The 26,421-nt window shown below is 49.6% G+C and overlaps 1 protein-coding gene across 50 annotated transcripts in view; it reads right to left on the bottom strand.

Annotated features, from left to right (window-relative positions):
- Positions 1 to 26,421, bottom strand: part of CAMK2G (calcium/calmodulin dependent protein kinase II gamma) — a 55,163-nt gene that overhangs the window by 18,858 nt on the left and 9,884 nt on the right. For 21 of the 50 annotated variants that reach the window (XR_014075500.1, XM_081564046.1, XM_081564084.1 and 18 more), the window contains exons 3-13: positions 23,364 to 23,423; positions 15,872 to 15,926; positions 14,947 to 15,012; positions 12,708 to 12,780; positions 12,457 to 12,559; positions 11,945 to 12,028; positions 11,417 to 11,511; positions 10,725 to 10,847; positions 7,311 to 7,394; positions 6,995 to 7,037; positions 2,467 to 2,510 (exon numbers count right to left, since the gene is read on the bottom strand). Coding sequence is in view for 47 of the 50 variants with exons in the window: in XM_081564046.1 (XP_081420172.1) it covers positions 2,467 to 2,510; positions 6,995 to 7,037; positions 7,311 to 7,394; positions 10,725 to 10,847; positions 11,417 to 11,511; positions 11,945 to 12,028; positions 12,457 to 12,559; positions 12,708 to 12,780; positions 14,947 to 15,012; positions 15,872 to 15,926; positions 23,364 to 23,423 (830 nt within the window). In the remaining 3 variants the exon portion in view is untranslated. Of the gene's footprint in view, positions 1 to 2,466; positions 2,511 to 4,436; positions 4,500 to 6,994; positions 7,038 to 7,310; positions 7,395 to 10,724; positions 10,848 to 11,416; positions 11,512 to 11,944; positions 12,029 to 12,456; positions 12,560 to 12,707; positions 12,781 to 14,946; positions 15,013 to 15,871; positions 15,927 to 23,363; positions 23,424 to 26,421 lie in introns of those variants that run through there. The other 29 variants (XR_014075503.1, XM_081563995.1, XM_081564028.1 and 26 more) reach the window with 5 other exon arrangements.

The raw sequence follows: 26,421 nt of genomic DNA, 5'->3' as shown, positions 1-26,421 counted from the left end.
GTCTTAAGGTCCTACTGTCTACTTATAAAATGCACAATGTGAGAGTTGTGAATTAAGTTTTATTTGGGGCAAAAATGAGGACTATAGCCCAGGAGACAGCACCTCAGATAACTTTGAGAAACCGCTCCAAAGAAGTAGAGGGGAAGGTCAGTATTTGTGTGATTTTGGTAAAGGGGAAGTACATGCAATCAAACACATATTTTTTTTTTTTTTTTTGCAGAAGGTTTCTACTAGTCATGAGGAACACTTGTCACCATGAAGGATTTTACTGGTTTTCTAGATATGGGAAGTTATAAGAATGAATTGGGCTCATAAGATTGGCTCCTGATTAACTATCTGAAGACCTGTTCTGCCAGTTTTTACCCGAGTATAGAGTGCCTCATTTCAGCTCTCCACCCTGAACTCCTTTCAGGGGGTGTTGAAAATTAGTAGCTGCAGCAGCATATGATTTAATCCTTGTAGAGGTAGATGGTAAGTACCAATGGCAAGTGCCAATTTGTGGTTGACACTACCATCCTCTATTTACCCTTACACACTTAGCCAAGTCTTTCGAAAACATCGCGCTTAACCTTCCCTGCTCAGTGGCCTACGGTGCTTCCTGTGGTCTAACACACAAACCTCCAACTTCTCTGCCCAGCCAGACCAGTCCAGCTGTGTTTTCTGTGTCCCTTTACCATATACTCCATGTTTCAGTTGAGCAGAGAACATCAATATGTACAACAGAACCTATAAAAAATTTTTTTTTGTTATTTTTAAGTTACAGAAGTAATACATTCCCATTTTAAAGAAAACGTGTATACAAATTAAAAAAATAAAGGTGTGTCTCCCCATCCTGCCTTTGCCTCCAATCCCATTTTCTAAAGGCAATCACTGACTTGGGTCCAATCTTCCTACATCCTTGTAGCTTTCTCCAATAAGTTTCTTCCCCAGAAGCTTCTTGGACTGAACCGTCCCTTGTAGGGTCCATATACCATTAGCTGATCCCAGGTGTGTCCACTTTCCTTTTCAATTAACCTTGCAACTTCTTGAGGTTGAATGAAATCTGCATCTCCTCTTATACCTCTTATGTGCCCCTAGCACTGAGCCTCTGATAGGTATTTAATAAACACTTTGTGAAGACAGATTCTAGCTTCTTCTCCAGAAAGACACATGCGAAATCTCTAAATAAACTGACCACCTTTTCCTAGGGATTCCCAGGTGGCTCAGTGGTAAAGAATCCACCTGCCAATTCAGGAGACACAGGTTCAATCTCTGGATCGGGTAGATCTTCTGGAGTAGGAAATGGCAACTCGTTCTAGTTTTCTTGCCAGGATAACCTATGGACAGAGGAGCCTGGCAGCTATAGTCCATGGGGTCACAAAGAGTTGGACACGACTGAGCAACTAAGTACATATACACACATCTTTTCCTAACTTGGCTCCACTATCTAGCCTACAACCCTGAAACTGAGGGGCTGCCAATCAACCCCAGCTCTATGTCAGCAGGTGTGTGTGGAGCCCAAGCTCCCCTCCTTAGGGCAGAAGTACACGGAAGCAGGCATGCAAAGAATGAGAGGGAAAGGAAGGGATGGGGGCAGGGAAAGGGGCACAAGTCTATCTCAGCGGGGAACACAAGATCCCAGGGAAAAGTCTAATTTAAACTTTTGTCTTAATTTAAAGGTTTGCATGATAATGGTTTGAAATTCTCTGCGGTATAAGTTGGTAGGTTTCAAGATAGCATGAACTCCTATCTATCTCTCCAGCCCAGGGTACTTTCGGCCCCCAAAGCATCTAAGAACTCTTTGAGCTTTGTGTGGACCCCTCTACCTTGGCCAAGCACCCACCCCCACTGAGACTTCCTGTTTATGGGGCCTGGTCCCTCCTCTTGCCTTGATCCCCCAGAAAAGTTTCCCTCATCAAATGAAGACGAGCTGTGATAACCAAGTCCTTGCCTGTTTCTAAGGCACCTATGCCTCGAGACAGTTCAAGACACTTTCCCTCAACAGTATCTGGGCTGGGTTCTGGAAGTGCTTTGGAGATCAGAAAAAAGAGAAAAAGGATAGTAGCTTCAGGTGCCAAGCCTTGTGCCCTGAGTCAACCAGGCAAACTTTGCTTTCATTTGATTAAATGGGTTTGTGCTTTAAAAAGAAAATAAGATTAACCAATAACCTAAAAAACTCAGAAAGTCAAGCCCTGGAGATAAAACCTGTGTCTGAAAGTCAAGTTCAGGATTCAGTTCTAGCAAACTATAGTTTGAATCACCTCCCCTGAGACTTTCCAATCAAGCTAGGGTCAGGTGAAGCACATATCCCTCTGCCCTCCCAGGCCAGTGGAACCTGCTGTTCTGAGCACAGAGGTTTCTGGTTTAAAGCAAAAAGCAAGGATAGAGAGGTTCTTGGGGAAAGGGGGAACAAAGTGCCAAGGAGTCCCAGGAGTGACTTTTCGGGGAGAGGGGCCACACTTGGGCTGGAGGAGTGGAGACACCTACCTTGACACCGCCGTCTGACTTCTTGTTCAATAGGCTTTTGGCAGCTGTGAAAACAAAGAGAAAAATCAAGTCTCCTGCATTGTACCCTCTCCTCAACCTGAAGTCTGGCAGCTGGATCCGCAAGAGACTGACATGTTTGACAAAGGGGCCAGGAGTCTCCTGAAACCCCTAAAAGAGGCCCTTCCTGAGGCCCCAAAGCAAGAAGGGCACCTCAGGCAGCGTCAGACCCTCAGGGTGGCACCCCAGGATCTCCTCTGCCACAGAAGAGGACTCAGCAGAACAAGGACGCTCCGGGCTTAGGAGAACCACAATCAACACTGGGGCTGCCTGGGCGATTGGGAACTCTGCCTTCAACAGCTTCCACCTAGGCCTGGAAGCAGACTGCCAGGGTGAAAGGTGAGGGCTCCACCCCTAGATGCCATGGAAATTCTCAGGACGGCCAAGCTGCAAGGATGCAAGACATCTCCTGAGTGTTCTCAAGAAACAAGAGTGTCACAGTTCACGAAGGAGACCAGACGTGAGGACAGGCAGACACAGACACAGAGACCAGGACCACCTACAGGAGGGTTTTGCCGGGGGGCTGAAGCCTTGACTGGGCAGGTCCTCAATGCCACCCTTTCCTCAGAGTCTAGTCTCTGGGCCCACTGAGCAGAAAGGACTGGGCAGACAGATTCTAGCCAGGGACAGAGTGATGCTGATGAGCTCCACTAGGAAGGATGGTGATGTCTGTTGGCCACAAAAGCCACAGGAAGGTGGCAGGCAGTGGATGGACGATTCCAGGGAGATGGAATAAGTCCAACTGTCTGACCCACCTTGACTCTGATGGGCTTGCATCTTGGGTCTACTGCTTATTAGCTGTGTGAGTTACTTAAGCTCTCTGAACCTCAGTTTCTTTATCTATAAAATGGGATCATGGCATGAAAAGCACTAAGCAGAGTACCTGGCACATAGCAAGCACTCAGCAAGTGTTAACAACTGTCACTACTGCTGCCATTGTCCCCTTCAGGCGGCCATTCCTACCCAAGCTGGGTCTCCCGTGAGAATCACAACAACTCTGACCTCCAAAAACAGACTTTGGTCCTATCTCCAGTTAATGCTGGGGTGATCTGAAAAAAATTTTTTTCAATGCGCTTACTACTATGCCTGATCAGCCACTGTGTTAAGTGCTTTACATACATCAAAGTTCTCAACTCTGATAGCCCATTAGAATCACATGGGAATTTGGAGAGAAAAAAAAAAAGCTTACGCCTATCCCACACCCTAGGGATTCTGATTTTATTTATCTGGGGCGCGGTCTCAGCAACAGGAATATTTTTTGGACAAGTCTTCTACAGGCAGCATTGAGAGCCTTAGTCAAAAATGATTTTAATTGTTATGTTATTAGCCCCATTGGAGAGATGAGGAAACTAAGGCTGGGAGAGCTGCTGTGACTTGCTTAGGGTGAGGCAGGGCTAGGATCCAAACCCAGGGACTGTTGTCTGCACAGCTTCTGCACTCTATTGCCTTCCAGACCCAGAGGCTTGCAAGGCCCAAACTCACAATTTTGAGGGGCGTGGCTTCCCCCGCGGCGGGGCGGGGCCTACCATTGCGGCTGAAGCCTAGTCCTGGCCCTGAGCTCAGGTCCCGGCCAGGCCAGGGCTGTCTTGGGTCGCCTTGGCCGCAGCCCTCACAGGTAGACCAGGCTGTCAGGCGGGCGGCGTGTTGGGAGGAAAGCCTCCTGCTGCCCAGCTCCACGTCCCCAGGCTATTGCCTCCTGAGAGTTGGCAAGCGCCCAGCATGCACGGCTGGTTAGGGGGCTCCGTAACACCGAGGCGCTCGCAGATGCCAAGTTAGGTGGTCCGTCCGGCATGCCCATCTCAGCTCGCAAGCATGGGACTCGTCTCCCTGGTGAGTGGGCCTGGCATGCTGGCCCTCCTGGTGGGGTGGCAGGGAGCCGAGGCAGGCGGTCGGGGAGGACTCATGCCACGTACCTTGCCCGGCCAGGCCGGCGGCGCTCGCGGCAGGCGAGGCGGGGGCGGAGCTCTGCCTGCCAACTGAGGGGATACAGTCTCTCAGTGCACAGAGCTGCCTCAAAGCCACGGGGGCCAGTCAGCAGCGAGCATGCCCCAGCGCGAGGCGCAGGAACCCGCTGCCGCCGCGCACAGCAGGATCCGGGCGGCGTGGCCAAGCCGGCCGAGCTGGGGGAGCGGAGGCGCCGGGGGCAGGCTGGTGAGCAGATGCAGCCAGTCCTGCAGCAGTCTGGGGACTTGAGAGGGCCAGGCTCAGACAGGACGTAGGGAAATCCCAGGGCTCCACCTGTCCCATGACCACCTCGGGTGGAGGGTCTGCAGACCCAAACCTGACTTGGAGAGGAGTGGCTGTCCTTTCCGAGGCAGCCCAGCCCTAGCTTATGGCTGTGAGGAGTCAAAATCTCATCTGCAGACCTTCCTCCCGAGGGGACCTAGAGGACATTTTTAGATGGCAGCTCTTTCCTTCGCCCACATTCCAAACGGTAGAGAGACAGGCACCTGGAGCCTGGGGAGGGTCTGTGGCCCTAGTTCACTGATGCTCCACAGCCCCCAGCTTCTTGGAGACACAGGTCACTTTCCCTCTTCAAGGCAGGTGGCCAGGAAAGGCTGTATTTCAGTGTTCCAAAGGTGTAGATGCCCAAAAAATGAGCCCCAAGAAAGAAAATCAAGGCTGCTAAAGCAATACATTCTAGAAGCCCCGATTTCACCATTAGCCAACCTGCTCGAATCCAGGGATAAGCTGAACTTTTCACTTGGGATCAACTCAGAAAACAGCCTCACTTGTTCCTGAAGAAGCACACAAGTGCCCTTTCTTCTTGATTATACCTGTACACACCTCTTTCTACAGAAGCTTCTGGAGACAGGCTCTGTCTTCACCTGTCCTAGAGTCAGGGCAGAAGAGGTTATCCTGGAATGCTTGCAACATTTTCTTTTTTTGTCTCTTGAGCCAGGGCAAAGTGAGTGTGAAGGCCAGACAGAGTCTGAGCAGCAAGGACAGGAGGCTCTTTAGGGACCAGTGAAGGTGCTGTGTCCTAACAGAGACCGAGTTCCTGAAACTAGGACACCAATTTCCTGAAATGGACAGAAGAAGCTGACGCGGAGGCTGTCCCATGGCTGGGCACATGCTACTGATTTCCTAGCAGCCTGTTTCATGTCTCTTCTACTCAGAGAGAGAACAGATCACCCCATTCTAGGGTGGGCACAGAACTGCCCTTGAGCATCCTCTCTAAGGGCTTTCTTAAACCCAGAACATAGAAGCTGTAAGCAGAAGTAGACGACTAGAGGCCCCGTGCGGGACAACAGCTCCACCTCTGCTGGAGGTGGCTCACTGTGCCCTCCTATCCCCATTTGTAAGGTGAATCCAAAACACAGCCTTTCCTTCATGGGTGCCCACAACACAAGACTAAGCCCCAACCAGGGTCACACGTCCCTCTGAGGACGACAGTCTCCCAGCTCACTGTCTAGTCCTGAGCTGCCGGGGCCCTGTGGCTCTGAGTCGAGAGTTCATGAAACCCCAGAGGCAAGGCTGGAGGTTACCAGGAACTACTCGAGCCAGGCCTTATGGACTCAAGTTCAAGGGAGCAATCTCTGCCCAGGGAGCCGTCCACCTGAGCTTCCTGCACGACCCCTCCCCCCGCACCATGGCTGTGCAGAGGGAAAGCAAGGGAGGGAGTCTGGTTATGAGAAAGCAGGGGAAGTCTTGAACCAAACCAGTGGGGCTGAGGGGGAGGGGGAGGGAGGACCAGAGGAAAAGGCAAGTTGGGAAGAGACCTTTCTGTCTTTTAAGTTCTGTCATTACTCTTTACCTCACAGAAAAGCCACCGTGCTTCCCAACTGAAGGCAAACAATGATGGTGGGGGTGGGGGGGTGGGGGAGGAAGGTGGAGTGTCTTGCATCTTAAAAAGAAATGTCAAGTGTGATTTACAAATTGGTCCCAAGTCTCCCAATTCTGCATACGAATTTAAGTTCCTTTCCCCCCATCCTGATGGCCTCTGTTTCTTCATTTTTACAGTTGGTATCACAGAGAATATTTTAAGCATAGTCGCTGTAAATGGTTTAAACATCTGGAATGATTTCTATTAGTCATCGCTACTTGGACACAACGACGCAGAGATCGTCCCAGTCGGCCAATCAATGGGGGTGACTGGGAAGATTCACTCTAACTCATCTCTTTCTTTTCCCAAGCACATCCTCCAATGCCCTTGAGACTGTCTAAAATCTTAAAGTGCTGAGAGTCCTCAGAGAATTAAGAATCCCCAAGGACAATGTAAATGGAAGACTGGGCAGGCTACTCCTTGTGAGGTTCTAGGAAATGCCAATCATAAATCTGAAGTCAAGTAAAGCCCCCCCAGAATTTCAGGTTACAAGACTCAGCTGTAGCAGGGCCTCCAAACAGCATCCTCACCATCCTGGTCAAGGTGCTGCCTGAGATATCCAGCATCAGGATGGGATGATACCTGGCAACGGCCCATCCTGACCCACTCACCTCAGAGAATGAAAGTGCACAGCTGAACACATACCTGAAAAGTTCCTGGAGACAAGCATGGTCGTTAGGATGGCACCCTGGAAAAAGAAGAGGGTCCTGTGAATTCCATCAGGCTCTACAGAAGCATGCTCTGTTCTCAGGCAGAGTGCAACTGCTGGCTAGGGGCCCTCCTTGGGTACAACGTTCACAGCTCAGCTCCAGCCATGAGAGATTGTCCCAGTCGGCAGATTAATGGGGGTGATAACTGGGAAGATTCACTCTCTCTCTCCTGCTGTGATGGGGCGGGGGGCGCACTGCCAAAAGGTATGATTTCAGGACGCTGGCAGCCTGGCCCAGAAGGCACAACTCACCTTCAGTTTTCTCCGGGCATTGAACTTGCGTAGGCACTCCACTGTCTCTTGACGATGCATCATAGATGCCACTGTGGACCGTTGCTGGAAGCCAAACAGACAGGCCTGTGAGCCCCCAGGCACATCCTCTGGCCTTCACCATAGTCCCAGCACTGGTGGCCTTGTGCTCAGCCACCCCAGAGTTGCTCCAAAGATAAGATGAGGTCATAGATGTGAAAAATGCTTTTATAATAAAAGCTCTACCCGAAACTCAAGGTGATGTAAGGACAATAATTTGAACATGAAAACATCACCGGTAATTGATGCTGGATGAGGGTGCGCAAGAGAGCGTTCTGCTCTTCCTTAGGGGATGGGGGCTATGGAAAGTTTGAGTATTCTGTGTGTTGTGATCCTCACGCAGTTATTCCTTCCCCTGCTATTTAGTGAGCACCTACAGCACTCCAGATTCTGTGCAGTGAGGAAACAGGAAGAGGTCCTATTCTCTACAGAGAGCACTCATTCTTTCCAAGAGCTCCTCTCAGCAGCCCCCTACAAGGTCCTAAATGAAGTTGTGATCTGAGAAACTGAGGATCTTTACCTTGAAGCATCAATTCTCTTCACCATTTTGGATGGGAATTTTTCTTCAATGTATTACTGCTAACTTCCTTCTAAACAGAGTCCCTTAGACATGATTTATATTTCCCTGATGACTCAGGGTCAGCAATACAAGCATCAATTATTATATAATATCCTAATACAGAGATGTCCTCAGGGCTACTCAGATATACAGGATGATAGGGAGTAGGGCCCACAAACATGCCCCCAGAACATAATATTCCCACAATTCTTGAGTACTCATTTTAAGTGGCTCATCCCTTTACTCTGCTCTTGTTATATCTTGGCTAGTCTGCTAGAAAAATAAAATCTACAACATGTAGCCTGGTGCCCACACCCCCATGGGACCACCGTGCCATCCAGGCTTCTCCCTTTCCTGGTTCCCGAAGCAACTCTCCCAACTTTGTCTACCTTTGGGGGCGGGGTGGGGTGGGGGAGTGTCTCATATTTCACTTCCTCCTCCAAAGTGTAAACTTCTAAACCAAGAGATATGAGAGATGATCGAGCAAGAACTTCTGCAGTTCCAGCCTTCCCCCCACAAGCTGATTTTCATCCCCCTGCAACCTAATCTCAGGTCTCAGAAGCATCACCCCTCATATGCTGGTCCCCTGACCTGGGCTCCAGAGCCCCTCTCTTGTTGTGCTTTCCAAACACTGGGTCTTCAATTAGCCTATATGTATGTGTGTATATATATATATATATATATATATATATATATATATAGTTTTTTCCATAGAACAAATTGATTATCTTCCAGATTAGTAGGTAGGACACCTTCTACAGGTCTCATTGAGCCAAAATTTAGCCAATATTTTTAACCCTTTAATCTGGATAATATTCTTCTCTGCAGTCAACACAATATAATCAATTGCAAGATTTTAAAAACTCCCCTGACTCATCCATCTTCTCTAAGCAGTATCATCGGTCTCTCTGCCTCCACTGCCTCTTTCAGTGAAATAATGAAACAATGCTTCTAACTGGTCACAGCCAATGGGCTCTCTTCCATCTTTATCATGGACTTCCCGAAGCATCTGATTACAGAGCCTCCCTTCCTGAGACCTCCCATTTCTTAGGATCTCCTGATCTTCCTTCTCCCACGGACATTCTCATTCGCAGCCCCCTTTGCTGGCTCCTCTCCGGGCCACTAAATGCTGGTAGCCATCTCTTCTCTTACAACAGCCCACAGTAAGGATTCAATTAGCAGAGAACCAATCTCATCTATTTCTATAGCCCCAACAGCATCCATACAGAAATGACCACAACCTATATTTCTGATTTTTAACTTCTTCTCCATACTTCTAACTCCCCACTGGACGTCTCCAGCTGGAGGCCCTCATACTTAACATGTATGAAACTAAAATCATCATCTTTTCTCATAAAAGGGTTCCTCCTCTAGGTTTCCTCTGGGTCAGTGAATGGTACAACCCTCCAACTCAGTTAACAACTCAAAACCTGCCAATGTCCCATAGATCCCTCTCTCAAAAGACCTTCACTTTCCAAATCCAGTTGGTCACAAAGTCCTTTTTATTTTCTCTCTCAAATATCTCTCAAATGTGTCCACTCCTTGCCATACCACCTATGCTATCATTACCCTTAGCTGAAACCTTGTCTGGCCTTGCTTAGACAACCACAACAGCTTCCTTAGCTCTCTCAGCCCCTGCCTCTTCAATTCCATTTTCTACACAGCTTCCAAAGTGATCTTTCTTAATTGCATATTTCATTCCCTCTTTGAAACTCTTAAATGGTTCCCTATGCTTTCAGAATAAAACCCAAACTCCTTAGGCAGAAACTTGTATGTCACTGGAATCATTTTTGGCTTCGTTCTCTTATATTCCTGTAGCCCTACCTTCATCTACAACCAAACTACTTAAGATTCCTTAAACTTGCCATAATTCCCCACCGCCTCTCACCTTAGCCCGTGCTAACCTCAGTCTGCAGATTATCATCCTGGGGAATTTCCAGTAATCTGCCAAGAATCAGGACAGAGCTCACCTCCTCCAGGCGTTCAGCAATCCCACTGCCCACCAGAGACGGCAGGGGCTGCTACACACTCGTTAGATTTTTTTTACGTACTTGTCACATTGCAGACTGATTGCCTGCTTGAGTGCCTGTCTCCCCAGATCATCTCTGAGATCTGTGAGGGAAGGCACCAGGCATTATTTGTCTTTGTATCTCCAGCACCCACACAGGGACCAGCACCAAAGAGGCATTCAGTAAACATGGAAAAGAACAAATAAATACATGCATCATGGTTGTCAGGAGGCCCGACTATAGCAGACCCTGTTTGAAAAAAGATATTGCAGCCAGATAGAACTTTACACAAAAACAGAGCATGATGATGACCCACACCGATAGCCTGGGGGCGGCTCTCCTAGGATGAGCTTTGTGACTGAACTTTAGGAGCCTTTTTCATTGCTCACAGGCCCCTTTTGTTTATTTGTTGGGTCTCATCACCTTCCCATTAGAGTTGTCTGATTTGGGATCTGGATATGCACTCTAGGCATGGCAATTTACTTTTGAGTTCTCCTGGCTGCTTTCTGTCATCAACTAGAATCTGCAAGGGTCAACCTAAGCCCTCATTCAACAGCAAAACTAAGTCATACCTGCCAAATGAGTGGGGGAAGGTCAGGGAGAGGCCAGTTAGTCCCAATCGCTTCCCTAGCTTCTCTTGGTGACATCTGCTGCCCCTGGGCCCCACCCTGTCCCTTGTCCCCTCTGCAGCGTCTTAGCTAAGGACCCAAATGGTTATTCTGTAGGCACAGAAGGAGGGTAAAGACAGTGCTACGAAGGATCTCCTTGACCTCAGGAGAAGACACTTACACAGACCCATGGGTGCTTGAGAGCCTGGTCAGCTGTGATACGCTTTGCGGGGTTTATGGTCAACATCTGGTTGATCAAGTTCTTGGCTTCTGGAGTCACTGTGTCCCACTCTGGTGATGGGAACTAAGAAGTGGGAACAGGAGAAGGAGGGATATGAAATCTGTGCACCTTATACCTCTTGTAACCAGGGTTACAAGATTAACCCTGGTTAACTGTCGAAAGCTGCCTAGCACGAAGTGGGTTAAGCACTGGGTATCCCAGGACCTGAGTCAACTTAAAGATTGGGAAAGAAAAACAGAACAATCATGGTTAGAATGCCAGAATATCATACCAGGGGACCCTGACATCTTTTGGTTCAACTCCATCTCCCTACCAGGAGGAACTTGCTGCTTAACGCTATGCCCAAGGCCCCACCGCAGTGGGAGAAGCCACCACACTTCTCATCTCTATGTCACACGGCACACTACACAGCCACGCCATTCTTTGCAAATAACAGAACAAAGGGCTTCAGTGGATTCTGTGATTTTACAGCCACCAACAGTGGCTGTGCAAATAAGTTGCTCCCTGGGACAGGTGGTGACAAGAATTGAGGCCTATATGGTCCTCAAAATCCCTGACATTCCTCACACTCTGCAACACACTCAGCACACCCCCTTCCCCTGGACAGAGGGCAGGAACAAACTGGTCCTTACATCATAGGCTCCAGCCTTGATCTGCTGATACAGCTTGTGCTGATCCTCATCCCAGAAAGGAGGGTAGCCCACCAGGAGGATATACAGGATGACCCCTACAAGACAGAACACAGATCACTGGGGTCAGTTACCTGCTTTGTTGAAGAACCAAGAAAAGCCACATAGGGCTCTGAGCCACCCATAAAGTCAAGGACTACCCCAGAGAGAGAGGTGGATGGCAGCCGACAATGCTATGCCACTGGCTTCACGCCCCACGTCACCACGCCATGTCTGGGATTTCTTCAGGCACAACCCACCCACTAAGGCATGGGTAAATCCCTCTTTGAGAAGGAGACATCATCATCTAGGAAGTTGGGGAGGAGGTTGTGATGGGAACAGCCATCCCGGGGGACACCAGAGCAAACGCTGTGACTTCACATATACCAGATGCCTGTGGGACCCGCAGGGAATAGCAATGCCTCTTTCTTGTCATCGCTGGAAGTTGAGCGCCCTCAACACCAAAAAGCTGAGTGTGTGGAATGGGCTTACCGCAGGCCCAGATATCCACAGGTTTTCCATAGGGATCTTTCCTCAAGACCTCAGGGGACAAGTAACCTGGGGTGCCAGCAAAACCTGTAGCGGAAGAGAGAGCGGAGGCACACTGAACCCACTTTCTCTCTCATTAAATCCACATCAGCAGTTTTCCCCAAGTCCCTTCTTACTCCTGTTGATTTGGCTACATAAGCTCTCAGCACTTGGGCAGCAAGAGACAACGGGCTGGGCTTCTTGTGGTGCCCGGAATCTAAACCAGAGGGCAAATATGTGTGCCTTAAAGGAACTTTCATTGTCCCCGGAGGCAGCAAGAATGCAGTGCTGACAGCAGCTAGTCTCACTGTACTGAGTCACGGAGGGCCAGGGGGAGCTCTGTGCCCTCCCTTCCTCCAGTCTCTGAGGAGGCCAGGACCATTAAGGGTCTGGCTTGTAGTTCTGAAAGAGGAAGGCAGATCAGGAAGAGGAGGAAGGGCGGGAGCTGCATTCCAGGAAGACAGGGTCACTCTTACCAAACCAAGCCTGTTGCTCTCCCTGTACTTCGATGGCTAGCCCAAAATCAGCCAGCTTGACCGCAGCACCCTTGCATTTACTCGCCAGTAGCAGGTTCTCAGGCTGTATAAGGAAGACAGAGAACCTCGTGAGGCACCAATCCCGCAGCCCAGAGGGAGCTTAGCTTGGGACCATGCAGTACTATCACATGGCACCAGGTGGCGCCAGTGCTTCACAAACAAGAGGCAAAGGGGGCCCAGGCAGTAAGTACCTTCAGGTCTCGATGGACGATGTCGTGCTGGTGGATGTGGTTAACACTCTCCAGAATCTGATGTATACAGTGGCTGCAAAAGCACGAAAAGAAAGGTCAGTGTAGGGTTAAACCATCCACAACCACATGCTGTAGACTAAAGCACTTAACTCTGGGTCACGGATTCACACAGAATCACTGAATGAAGAGCTAAAACCTTGGACTTTGGACACCATCTGTTCAACCTACTTTACAAAAGAGGAAACTGAGGCCCAAGCAGACTAAGTGGTTTGTCCAGGGTCTCCCACTAGATAATAGCAGAGGACAGACTAGAACAGGGTTCACCAAGCCTCCTTAGATTGTGAAGGCTCAACATATCCAATTTGTTTCCAAGAAAGAATACCTCAGACTCCTGAGAGACACCATCCAACCCCTTCCTCCTTTCTCTTTCCCCCTATAGTAACTGTGTTCTTGGAGAAGAGGCTTGTGGTGGCAACTCAGGAAGGATAGTCCAACCAAGCCTAAGTTGTTTTGGGGGTAGATAAACAGTTATCAAGCACCTATAAGCATTGGACTGGGTATCACACCAGCTGTATAGGGGACCCAGTGCCTGCTCTGAAGTTTATCATCTGGTAGGGGAGAGAAAGTGAGTACACAGACATCACTGAGAACAAGACACTTAAGAGAGTTTCAAAGAGGCACCACAAGGGGCATTTCTCATCATGCTTTCGCACAGATGCTTTTGCACATTTGGCTGCTGATTCTCAAATTCTCGAAGGCCATCTATCTTCCAAACCATCCTCCACGCCTGTGGTCAACTCCCGGTGGAGTGCACCAGCAGTCCAGAGCACTGGTGAAAACCAGAGGATGATTTTGGCCCCCCAGGGGACATCTGGCAACGCCTGGAGACACCGCTGGCTGTCACCACTGAGAGGGAGGGTGCTATTGGCATCTAGCAGGTAGAGGCCAGGGATGCTTCTAAACCTACAATGCACAAGTGGGGCCCTCACAACCAAAACTGATCTGGCCTGAACGTCAGTAACCTGGACTGACAGTATTCCTTCCTCTGAAATCTGAGGCTGGGGCTTCCACAAGAGCCAAAGTGTCTCACTGGGTTCCTGGAGGCTGAGGCTGAGGCCTCCCCATAAGGACATGGTCCAAGAGTAGGCTGAAGAGACTTTGAGACTGAGCTGAAGAGGCGAGTCTCCACAGAAATATATAATTAGAACAGAGCCAAGCTAGCAGGGAGAGCCTTCTGGCCAAAAATGGCAAAAGTGCGAAGTGTCCCAGCAGAGCCAGGCCAAGCCCACTGGTACAGTCACCCGCCCCAGCTCCCCCTCCTCCCCGCCAGGCTCCCTGAGCTATCACCGCCTCCTCCTCCCACCCCAGAGCCTGGTCCTCCCCTGCTGGCACTGGAATTCATCTCCCACTTGAGAATTTTTCCTGAGGCTGAAGCATCTGAAGCTGATCAGCAAACGTTAGCCTCTAAGGGTTGAGAAATCTATGAGGAGGCTGTGTTTCCCTCTCCAATCCCCCAGAGGCAGCCAGAGCTGCCACATATGCCTGAGAAGGCTGCAGGCAGGACACTCAAAATCAGGTTGTCAGGACATCACCCTCAGAAAAGATCTGGAGTAGGGGAGGAGCTGGGGCAGGAAAGGCAGGCCAAACAAGTGCCCAAGAGCTGTGGTGTGGGAGGAATTCTGCTGCGTCATGTGAAGAAGCTGCCAGGGTTTCTTAGAGGGCTGGGGGCTGAGGGGTGTGGCCGAGGAACGGTCCTCCAACCTGAAAAGCTGGTCCTTGTGGTCAAGACACAAGATGATGGTGGCTGAAATCTCCCAGGAAGTTCCCTGGTTGGATTATTAACCCAGACGTTTACACTCCTTTGGGACACAAACCATGTTTTCCCCATCTCTGGATCATTCCCAGGATGCCTTGTATGCAGTAGAATTTGTCAGAAGAGGAAAGTGGCAATAGGGAGGGCCCTTGGGCCCTTGTGAGTATACAGTGGTGCAAAGGAAAGGTATTTCTGGTGTGACAGGGTTAAAGAGATTTGTAAGAGCTTTGCAGAAAACTGACCTGGGAGTGCTGAATTATTAACTTCTAAGCATGCCCATGGAATGCAGCCAGGGTCCAACTCTACAAAATCTTTGTCCAGGTGAGAGCTCTTCTGATCGCTCCCAAAGACAGTTCAAACAGGCACAATGCCCTGCCCCCTAAGATGGTTAAGAGGCATACTTACACCACAGGGCCCTTGTCTCACCTGGCATCGGCTTCACTGTAGTATTCTCTGGCCACAATGTCTTCAAACAGCTCTCCGCCGGTAACACTGCAACCAACAAAGAGGGTCAGAGGAGGCAGCATCCAACAGGTAACCAACAGCCGCACAGTACAACGGGTTTTAGAGATGTGTCAACTCTACATATGCTTCGTCTGCAAGCTCAGAACACACCAATCCTTCAATGAAACAGAGCTTCTTCTTGGGACAATGTGAGCCCTCCCCTCCTCCTGCACATTTCTGTTTCTATAATTTGTAGATTACCTAATACTCTGGTAAAGATGAATGTACAGGTAGTGAAGAGAAAATAACTGTCTTATTCAAACAGTCTTAGCTTTATTTGAGACCAATATGAATTCTAAGATCCAGCTGCCCAAGAAGGACTGACCTACTACTGAAGTTGAAGAACAATGAGACCAAGGACACCGAGACCCAACCCTGAAAATACCAAAGAGGCATTTCCATTAGGTGAAGAACCACTTTAAAGACATTAAACCACAACAAGAGTGGAGGAGAGACCAGTGGGAGCCCAGTTTACAACTAATAAAAGGTGTCTTCAATTTCCCAGAATTCTTAAGGTCATGCAAAGAGCTATGCTGTATATCTCCACTAAGGACAACACACCGAGAAACAAGAAAAAAAAGCATTTGCACAAGGTGTGCTGCTGAACAGAAAATGCAAGAGCAATGCCACCCCAGGGTCAGAGCCCTGGAGAAACACTGAGTGAGCAAGGAGACCCTCGGCAATCTGCTCGTTACCAGAGGATGTTCAAAACCAAACCCCTCTCCACAGGCAAAGGAGAGGGACCCTTGGCAGAGGCTGAAGACCCAGGTTAGGGCTTTTTTTCCAAGCCTTCCTCTTGAGCCAGCTGGAGGGAAAGGCCCCCACACCCTCAGAAAATGGCACTTACAGGTCAAACACGAGGTAGTGAAACCCTTCTTCAGAAATACTGTCATGGAGGCGCACTGCAAGAGAGGAGAAGGGGACAGAGATTAACATGGAGGCGCACTGCAAGAGAGGAGAAGGGGACAGAGATTAACAGGGAGAAAACCCGGAAAGCCTCCTCTTCTCCTCCTTGGCCACCCCAGCCCTGCCCCATCCTATCAGCCCCACAGGCTCTCTCCCAAGAAGGGGCAGACGCCCAGCATCCCTGGGTCCAAGATGAGGCCACAGAGCAGAGATGACCAGATCCCAGATCCAGGGCTTGGGTCACCATCTCAGACTGCCTCAGATGTAGGCGAGAGACAGAAGCTTTGTGGCTAAGAAGTAAGGCAAGATGGAGAAAAGCAGGAACCTTCTTCCAAGAGGGGCTGGTCCCAGCGAAGGTGGTTCTGGGATGTGACGTGTGAAGGTGACGTGTGAGGGTGCAGCGCAGAGCGAGAAGCACCTAGGGATGCAGACCGCAGAGGGACAGAGAATGACAAGATGGGAGACCCTGGAGTAAATGGGAGCAGAAGAACTAGGGGGAGGGGAAGAAGTGGGAAAGGCAGAGCCCAGCAGGCAACACACAGATTCAGGCAACGACAACAACCATTTATTAAGTGCTGACTACATGCCAGGCCTTGAGTTAGGCTCTTTGCGTACATTACTTAAGCTACAAGTATGTATCATGAGTGCTGACTATGTGTGGTAGATGGTAGGATTTAGGAAGGACATCGTGTCTACTTTAAGGAGTTTATTATTCCTGATGACCACTCCGAGATAAGTATTACTCCCATTCCACAGATGAGGACAATGGAGGCTCAAAGGCATAGAGTTTCTTGCCAAAGGCCAAAGATCTGGTGGGTCCAGATGCGAACCCAGCTCTTTCTGACTCCAAAGACTGGTTTATACCACTGTTTCCTACAAGAAATGTGGAGGAGCCCACACAACCAGGCAACAAAGCAGTGAAGCCTGGAGAGAAACCGCTCACGAATGTGCCCACAAGATGGGTACGGGAGGCTACTGCATGGAGCTGCAGTAAAGGCGAAAGGAAAGGCTGGTGAGCAGAATCTCTTCCCACTCACAACTTCCAGAGCTCTTGGGCAAGAGCCCAACCTGATGCTGCTGAGGTCTCCTCTTCAAGCTTCTTCCCACAAAGCCACCTCAGGGGGTTAAATGCCAACCGCCCCCCCTCACCATCATTCTCATGCAAACGCACCTCTGCTTTGACAACTCTCCTGCTCCAGTCCCTTCCCTCACCTGCACTCGCCTGATGGAGAGCCTGTGTCCCAAAGGGCTCCCTCTGTTTGACCTTCACACGGTTCCAGGAGCTCCTCACAGAGCACTTCAGGAATGGCCTGACACCAAACCAACCAGTGAAGTTCTTAGATAAAAAGACATCTCTTCTGTGTCAGGCCCCCAACAGCTCGAATGACAGCTTCCATTTCCAGTGTGAGGGCGTCTCCTCAGGACTGAGGCACTTCCCTACCTCCCCTTTTCCCCAAAGCAAGATGAGCTGAATGTAAAATCCAGGCCCTCAGCCATCTCTGGAGCCCTGTGCTTTTCCTCACTTGACAAATGAGGACTCGGGCCTGCCAGGGCGAGAACCAGGGCCCAGCAATTGTTTATGTTTCATACTGCCGACCTTATTAGATCTGATCTGGTTACTCAACCTCAAAATTCCACCAGAACTCAGTACTTCTGCAATTTACCGATGGGATCAAAGACGGGTGGTACTCCTAAAATCCCTCCTCCTTAAATGATTCTCTCCTGTACTTGGACGAACAAGCTCATACTTCCCTAGGCCTGTGGGTGACAGAATGAAGAAGCTACAGCCAGATCCCTGCCTCCCCCTCCACCACTAACCCAGGCACGCTCAGGCGAGCTCCCCTAAAGCCCTGCCACCCTCGTTCCTGACTTGTGTTTCTCTGGCCGGAGTGGGTGTCTCACGCTGAGCCCTGCTGCAGCTGCTGCTCCCTCGCTTCCAAAAGGATTTTCCATTTAATTAAAAATTTGCTATTAAAAAGCATTAAAGTGTGTAATACAAATAATCCCCTGGAAATCAGCTGTCCCAGAAGCTAAAGACCAGCTTCATTAGGGAGGTGACTAACAGCAGCAGGAGGAGGTGCTAACAGGGCAGCAGGTATGATGCTAACAGCGACTCCCAGAGGAGTCCTGGCACCTGGCTATCCTCCCCAGGACCCCTGATCCCAGACCCACACCCCCCCTCCCTGAGTCCAGCAGGGTAAAAAGGGCAGGCACCCATGCCTCTGCCCAGACAGGGAGTCACTGGCACTTGCCCTTCACCAGGAAGACCACACACAGAGTCCAGGTGTGAGGAAACTGGGAGGGGAATCAGATGAGCAGAGCTGCGAGGGAAGACTAGTCCTCCCAGGCCCCCCAGCCCAGAGCTCCACTTTGATGTGTGTCTTAGGGCCAGGCACTGCCAAGACAAGGAGGGACAGGGGTGGAAGGCTCCATCACTGAGCAAGACTGCTATCTTTCTTTTTCCATTTGTAAAGAAAATGAACAGGGGACTGAGAACAAGAGGAGAAACTTGACTGCACCATTCTAAGTGCCGACCTAGCTGCTGCTGCTGCTAAGTCACTGCAGTCGTGTCTGACTCTGTGCGAGCCCATAGACGGCAGCCCACCAGGCTCCGCCATCCCTGGGATTCTCCAGGCAAGAATACTGGAGTGGGTTGCCATTTCCTTCTCCAGTGCATGAAAGGGAAAAGTGAAAGTGAAGTCGCTCAGTCATGTCTGACTCTTAGCGACCCCATGGACTACAGCCTACCAGGCTCCTCCGTCCATGGGATTTTCCAGGCAAGAGTACTGGAGTGGGGTGCCATTGCCTTCTCCGACCTAGCAGATTCTCAATAATAAAGATCCAAATTATAATACCTAACACTTAGTTGAGCTGTTTCAATGTGCCAGGCATTATGCCAAGTGCTTTACACATGTTATTTGATTGAACCCTTGCATTAGCTCTGTGGGGTAGGTACTTCTATTAACGTCTGCGTAACAGGACAGGAAACAGAGGCACCAAAAGAAACTTACCCAAAGTTACACTGAGTGGCAGAGCTGAGACTTGAGGCCAAAGCAGGCCAATATCAAGATCCCTGATTTTGTAGAACTGCCCGGAGGGAGTCACTTTCTCCATCCTCTTGGGCAAAGGAGCTCTAACCTGTCCCTATTAGCCCTGGCCATTCTGACTTGCTCAACGATGTCCATGTGGCATCCTCCCCGAAGCAGGCATGGCTGGACATGCCATGGACACAGCTGTGAACAAGAGAAACCCAGCAGCCTCTGGGGGGATGGGCTTTAAAGAAGCACTTATACAAATACATAACCAAGAATTAGGGGCTGTCGGGGAGAAGTAAAGTATGTGTGGGGAAAAAAATCCAATACCCAGGCCATTCCATAGTCATGAGAGGGTATGGAGGCCAAGGAGAACCAGACCAACTTTAGACAGGAAGATCTGGGAAAAGAAGCATGAAGCATTTGCTGCATTACAGTCATAAACCCAGGTATTGTTCTTTACAAACTATGGAAGGAAGAACAGGCCCAAAAAAACACACTCAGTGCCTCATACCTTCAAGTACTGACAAAGCAACAACCCAAATCTTGTGGCTATTTCCAATTCTTTAAAAACCACCCGACAGTATGCCACATTTTAACTAACAAACTTTGGTCAAAAAAGCACTGACAAAGTATCACTGTTCATGTCCATGGAAATAACAGGGTGGGGGAGGAGGTCCTGTCATCCCAGGGGCCTGGTGAGGGAATGGAGGCTGCCCTCCAGGAAGGAGCAGGTGGGCATGGATCTCGGAGCTGCTCACTTATGCTCCAATGTTTCCATCTCTTTCTTTGCAACTGTTATTGCTACGCTTACTATTTATTAGCTGTGTGTGGCCTGGGCCCAATGTAAAAGGCAGCCAGGCTTGAATAACATATGTCAACTGAGTTGGGGCTGGAGGGACTACTTCTGGGAGCTGGAATCTCCAGTTTCATCACCTCCATTTATTTCCTAGGCCTCATTCACTTGCTCAACCTTCTCAGAACAACTCCATTAAGAGGCACAGATGACAAAACAGAGGCACGGGTAAGTAAAGTCATGTGCCAGAGGTCACAGCTGCCCAGCAAATCCCAGATTCAGACCTGGACTGGACACCAAGGCCACAGACCTTTGCTTCTCCACGTGCTGAACCAGCAGCATGAGCTTCACCTGGAGATATGGGGAAGCTCAGGTCCCCCCCAGACCTACTGAATCAGAATCTGAATTTTAACACGATCCCTAGGTGATTCACAAGCACATGAAAGTTTGAGAAGTACTGCTCTAAACCACAATGCTAGGCTGTGATCGAAACTGCTGGGGCAGCTCAGCACGAAGGAAGACAGAGTCTATTCATTAGAGGAATTCAGAGCAGGGAGCAAGCAGATCACAGGTAGAAGACATTTCATTCAGACTCTAGACGATCAGCACTACTGCCGTTTCTTCCTCTCAACTCTGCACCTCTGGCCACTCTCCCAGGGCTGTTTTAGGTTCTGCAATATGCCTCAAAACCAACAGGCTTAAAAAAACAAAGACTATCTTTTAAAGCAATTTTGGGTTCATAGCAAAACTGAGAGGAAAGCACAGAGAGCTCCCACCTACCCGCTGTCCCCACACACGCACAGCCTCTCCCACTATCAACATCTCCACAAAAGAAGCAAGCTCATTACAACTGATGAACCTACACTGAGACAGCATTATCACCCAGAGACCATGGTTTACATAAGGGGTCACTCTTCCAACAGGCTTTCAACTCCTAGGGTAGAATATCTATTAAGGGAAAAAACTGGGGGTGCCTGGCTCCTTGTACCAAATACCCTTCTGAATGCAAGTGCCGATGAGTCTGACAATGATCAGGGGTGGACCACGTGCTCTCTGCTTCCTCACCTCTGCATCACTCTTGGGCTGGTCCACTGGTATCCCTGTGGGATGGAATTAGAAGCTAAAGCCAAAAGGGCCACTGCTCTGAAGGATGGAGCAGTGGAGAGAGAAGAGGAATAGCTAATTAAGGGGACAAAACGGGCTCCTCTTCTGCCGCAAGCCAGGTCAAGATCCATTGCAACCCCCATCTCCTGCACCCACAGCTCCCTCTCATCTCCAGGAGTCCTGGTTCCCACCAGAGGATGGACAGCCTGGCCAGATCGTTCTCCCAGGACATGGTCCTGACTACTCACCCTTCCCTCTCCCTTCCCTTGACCCCAAAATAGGGCCTCAGACCAATGCCCCCAGGGTCTGGGAGCAGTCATGAAATGGAAGCACAGTTCCAGGCAATAAGATGCTGACAAAGGGAGAGAGCCTTGCCTGGCCTTCCCTGGGTCCTGCTGTCTCCCTAACAGAGCAGATGGCTGGGGGAGACAGTCCCTCCATCTGCCTTGATTCTGCATTGGGGACTTGTGGTTAAAGAAAAAAGGGCTACCAAACCAAGTCAAGTCTAAAAGGTTCAAAAGTATATATCTAATTTTTGAAAGCACAGAAAAAGAAGGCTAGGGTATTTTCCAGCTAGAATTCCAGTTCTGTACTTCCTGGTTGATTCTCAATTGTCTTCGTCCTACCCTGACCCTTCTGTGGTCTATCATGCCCATGTTGCAGGTAACAAGGACATGGTTCAACCTCCTGCACCATCAACCCCACCCTTTGTTCTCCCCTCCCTCCAGGGGGAGCAATTCATCATTGCTCTATGAGTTGGTCCCTTGGGGCATAAGGAAAGGAAGTTGTTGTCCTCAGAACCTGAGACCTAGGACTGGAACACCAGAATGCTTCCAAGCTCGTGGATGGCTTTAGTCACCCACCCGCTTTTTTCCTCTGTTCTGGCACTGCTAGCTCAGAGTGACAAGCTCGTAAAGCCTAGAGGGACCAGGTAAGCAGTAGAAAGTTAAGTTAACAGCATAGACAGTGGCCAGAAGGCTAAGGGGGCAGTCACTGCCCAGGTCCAGCTGATTCCGGCCATGCATGGGTATGGGCTCGGCAGAGCCAAATCTGATTTGAAAGATTGGGAAATAGAATTTTTTTTTCAGAATGTGAAATCCCATTTTAAAATACTGGCAAATAATAAAAATATTTTTAAACCACTAAGCCAGCCAAACAAAACATGCCTGAGTTGGTGACTGCTGTTTTAGCTGTTCCTCTCGTCGTTTCTCTCCTACCCAAGGCGATAATTTGGTCCCCACTATGCTGTTTTCAGGTGAGGGTTGAACTTCAGAGAGCTCAGGGGTTTCAAGCCCAGGACTCGTGGGCTGAGAGATGCTGGCTTCGTGGAAGACTGCACCAGGCAGAACTGAGCACCAGCTACGCCAATCTGTGTCACGTGTAAGCCAAGCTGCTGATTGCCATCTATAAAGCTGTGCATGGCCTCAGTTCTGGTTACCTCAAAGCTCCCTTCCCCTCGGGCTGGAGTACGACCCCACTCTCCCATGTCAGAGCTCACGGGGAAAATCCCAGTCCTAGGTCTGTGAAGCTGGAGGCTGAGTAGCTCGGGAGGGAGCACTGAACTTCAGCAAGTCACCTCACCGTACCGGCCACCAACCCAGCAGAGTGGGCAGCATCTGGAGCACCCCTAATATTTGGGCCATGCCTGAGGAACACAGAAACTCACTGTCCTTTGTGATAATTGGAGCTTTCAGGGAAAACCTAGGAGATGTTCCCTGCTTTTCTACCTCAAGTCAAGACTGGGGTTTCTGCTCAGACGCTGAAGCCAGCCCAGTTTCTGTCCCCTCTGAGAGAAGCACCAAATCAGGGCCAAAGCTTTTGGCAAAGACTACTTCAGCTGAACAATGTAAAATTGAGCCAGAGTGGGTTGTGGCAGGCAAACCTCCTCAGGCTTTAGAACAACCAACAATGTGCTCTTGTCCCGCGAGTCAGGGTGGGAGCAGGGAGAAATCCTCTTAATTTTTTCTCCTTCTCCAGCCAAGTGGCTCCTGCCATCCCTTCTTCAGGGAAACCAGGCGGGTGGGCAGCTTGCTTTCCTGGCTCCGGGGAATACGAACAGGAGCGCCATGGAAACCCCCAGAGTGCGAACGATACCACAACAAGGAACAAAACTCTTTCAAGTCCAGAAACAAAGTGCGGACCCTTTTATGATGGCCGTGGAAGGGCCCTGGTGAGGGATGCTGGCAGGCTACTAGCCCCGAGCCTCATACATGGAAGACCTGGACCTCAGCCCAAAGACGGAAGGAGAGGGGAAGAAAGGGAGCCTGAAACATATTCTGATACTTCACTCCCAGCTCCTGAGATGGCACCACAGGAAGGGAGACATTCAGGTCTCTAAACTAGAACACCCCAGAATTCTGAGCTGCAATCCTGCCTGGGTAAAAAAAGACACCAGGCAGACGCCCAGGGACAGAAGTGGTTCCCCACACAAAAACAGTGGATCTCTGTTCTCTCCACCTTCCACAAAATGCCCAAGACATGCTCTATATAAGGGCACTTACCAATGTTTGGATGTTTCAAAAGTCGGCATATCCGGGCCTCACGTTCTAGTTTCTGGTGATCTAAAAGCGGAAGAAAGAAAACAAAAGCTATCAGACATCCATTCTATTTGTGGCCACTTGGCTATTCATATGCCTTCAATTCTTAGGCACCTACTATGCCCCCCCCTTTTTAAACAATTTGCTGAATTAACATTGCAGGTCACAGCAATTCTGGAGATAGGTATTAATGACAACCTTTTCCCATGAAGCAGTGTCTTAGGAAAGCTTCTCAAGCTAGTGAGCGGCAGAGCCAGGATTTGAATCCAAGTCTTACACTAAAACTCTGGTGCTCTTTCCACCACAGCAGGGATTTCACTGGGCCAGGGTGTCCAGAATCTCTTCCTTGTTGAAAATACTAATAATAATGGCTAAGTTTTATTGAACACCTACTACATGAACATATATTGTGCTAGGAGTTTTGCATGTATTCTCTAATGCAGTCTTCATGGCAATACTGAAATATAACCATGCTGACAATGGAGACTGATGATGATTTGAAAAAAAAAATAGCTAATGTTTATTGAGTGCTTACTTCTGCGCCACGTAAATACATCTTTTAATTTAGTCTCATAACAACTCTTGGAGGTTGGTAGTATTACGGTGCCCATTTTGCAGAAATCCTGCTTCTCCCCAGGACCCACTTGGCTGCCCACTGCTGGGAGCTCTGACCTATTGCCACACAGATTCCGGGGTTACTCTGCTTTGGTGAAATGACCAGAATCCAAGAGCCCACAAATCTAAGCAAGATGTGGTAGCTGATTTCTTCCAGAGGAAGGCAGAGCTCCAGGCAGCAGCAGGAGAGGCTGCTACTGCTTAAAACAAGGTAGCCTAGAAGCCCCAGCCACTCTACCCCTATCTCTACTTGCTGAACTCCACCAAAGCCACCTCCTTCACAAAGTCTTCCCTGTTCCTCCCAGTAGACTGTGACTTCTCTCCTCATTACCCAGCCCTGTCTCCCACAGCACCTCTTACAATTCTCACATCACACATTTAAATCACTTATCTTTCAGTCACAAGCTCTTCAGAGTGGCACCTCTCTGTGTGATGCTTCCTTGAGTTCCTTCCATATCAGAGGCTTAATAATGGTTTATCAATAACATTGATAGTACTGGTACAAACTATTCTTTATTAAATATTTACTATATGCTGGGCAGAGGCACAGACAACCTTATTTCATCCTCACTGAAACCCAGGGAAACGGAAGATCTGATTAGCTCAGTTATGTTGCAAAAGAGGAAACTGAGGCTTAAAAGTTTCAAGTAACCTGCCCAAGGTCACACAAACAGGCACCAGATACAGGTGGTCTGAGCCTAAAGCCCTCTTTCTCCATCGCTATGCTATGATGACAGGATCAAAAAAGTGAGAGCATCAAGTCAAGACTCCAGGCTTTAGGGGCACACCCCTACAGGTCCAGGCAGGTACTGTCCCTTCCATACCTGCCAAGCGATTCCTGCGTCCCTTGGTAGGGGCTTGTGCCCACCCCACTTCTACCTAAACAGCAAAGAGCCTCTGTAAAGCCTCCCATGACCCTCACAACCATCCTACCAGGCAGGTGCACTGACTGTCCGCATTTCACAGATGATAAAACAGGCCCAGAGAAGTTAAATAATTCACCCAAGGTCCTACAGCAGGAATGGGAGAGAAATGCGAATTCAAACCCAGGCCTGCCTGAGATAATGTACGGATTACAGACTAGAAGGAACTCATATTTACTGTCTCACCAAGCACCCTCAGCTCTGTCCTAAATGTTCCCTCTAGGGATGGCTCTGCTCTGTGGAAGAAGGAGGTAGGGACAAGCAGAGATTAGTTCCTGCTGCCCAGCTAATCTATCCCAGCTGCCCATAGATCTGGGTCAGGCCTTCCATCCGATCCTTCAGTTCAGTGTGATGACTAACCAGGATGCAGCCAGAAAAGCCCCAGGTAATCCCACTCTGCCTGCAACCCCTCCGGGCCAGGCCCTCCAGAAGGCAGTGCAATTGAGGAAGCAGCACTAGCCTTGCCTGGTGACAGGGGGCTTGCTTCTTCCAGACCTGACTAGGGGATGTCAGGGCGACCCCACCTTCCTCCCCACCCCTGGTCGTGGGATGGTGGTACCAAGCAAGGCACACTAAAGCTGAAGACCCCCCAGCCCTCTCTCTCACCACTCACCTCACACCCTCCAACCCACAACTCTCGGGCTCGGCTGCCCGGGCAGGTGCAGGAGAGCAGTGTCTTGCGATGCAGAGGTGGCAGCTGAGGGGAAGGCCCAGAAGATTAATGTTTATCTCCTCCCTTAAGTCTCTTACTGGCTAATGGTTACAGTTCCACAACAGCAACGGCACTAAAAATAAGGGAGCTCTGGCTTTATCAGTGACTCAGAGTGGGAAGAGAAGAGACACAGTCACACTCCCAGCTCCTCGAAGAAGCTGCCCAGGGTCCAGAGGGTCCTAGACAGTCACACAGTTTGACCTTAACTCCACAGAGCTGAGTACCACATCCTGCACAAGTCTTCTCTGAACCCCAGGCTGTGCCGTGGTCCTTGCTCTGACCCTCAGTCATGGAGTCTGGCCATTAACCCATTGGTTTTGAGTTAGACAGCCCCAGATGGAGTCCTAGAGCTGCGAGTCCCAAACCCATCTGAGTCTCATTTATTCATTCAGAAAATACTTACCGAGGCCTACTATGCGACAGGTGCTGGGGATGCAGCAGTGAACAGAATAGACAACAGTCCCCACCCTCAGCAAGCTGATATCCTAGTGGAGCTTGGTCAGGGGACTGACCATAAGAATTGGATGGCATGTTAGATGTCATGGCAAGTGCAATAAAGAAAAATAAAGCAGGGGAGTGGGAGAGTGCACATTTAAACTGCATGGTCAAGGACAGCCTCGGCATGGAGGTGACATGTGATTAGACAGAGGTGACAGAGTGAACCAGGTTCATAGCTTGGGAAAAAGTTTCCTCACTTCTAAAATGAAGGCAGGGATATCTGTGGCTTAAACGATGTATTTGGGTAAACCCTCCACACAGTGCCTGGCACTCA

This window comes from Giraffa tippelskirchi, chromosome 2 (genome assembly GCF_054371585.1).
Source record: "Giraffa tippelskirchi isolate mGirTip1 chromosome 2, T2T-mGirTip1v1.2.pri, whole genome shotgun sequence".
Lineage (NCBI taxonomy): Eukaryota > Metazoa > Chordata > Mammalia > Artiodactyla > Giraffidae > Giraffa > Giraffa tippelskirchi.
Note: the sequence above shows the minus strand (reverse complement) of the source record. Positions and strands in the feature narration are given on the sequence as shown.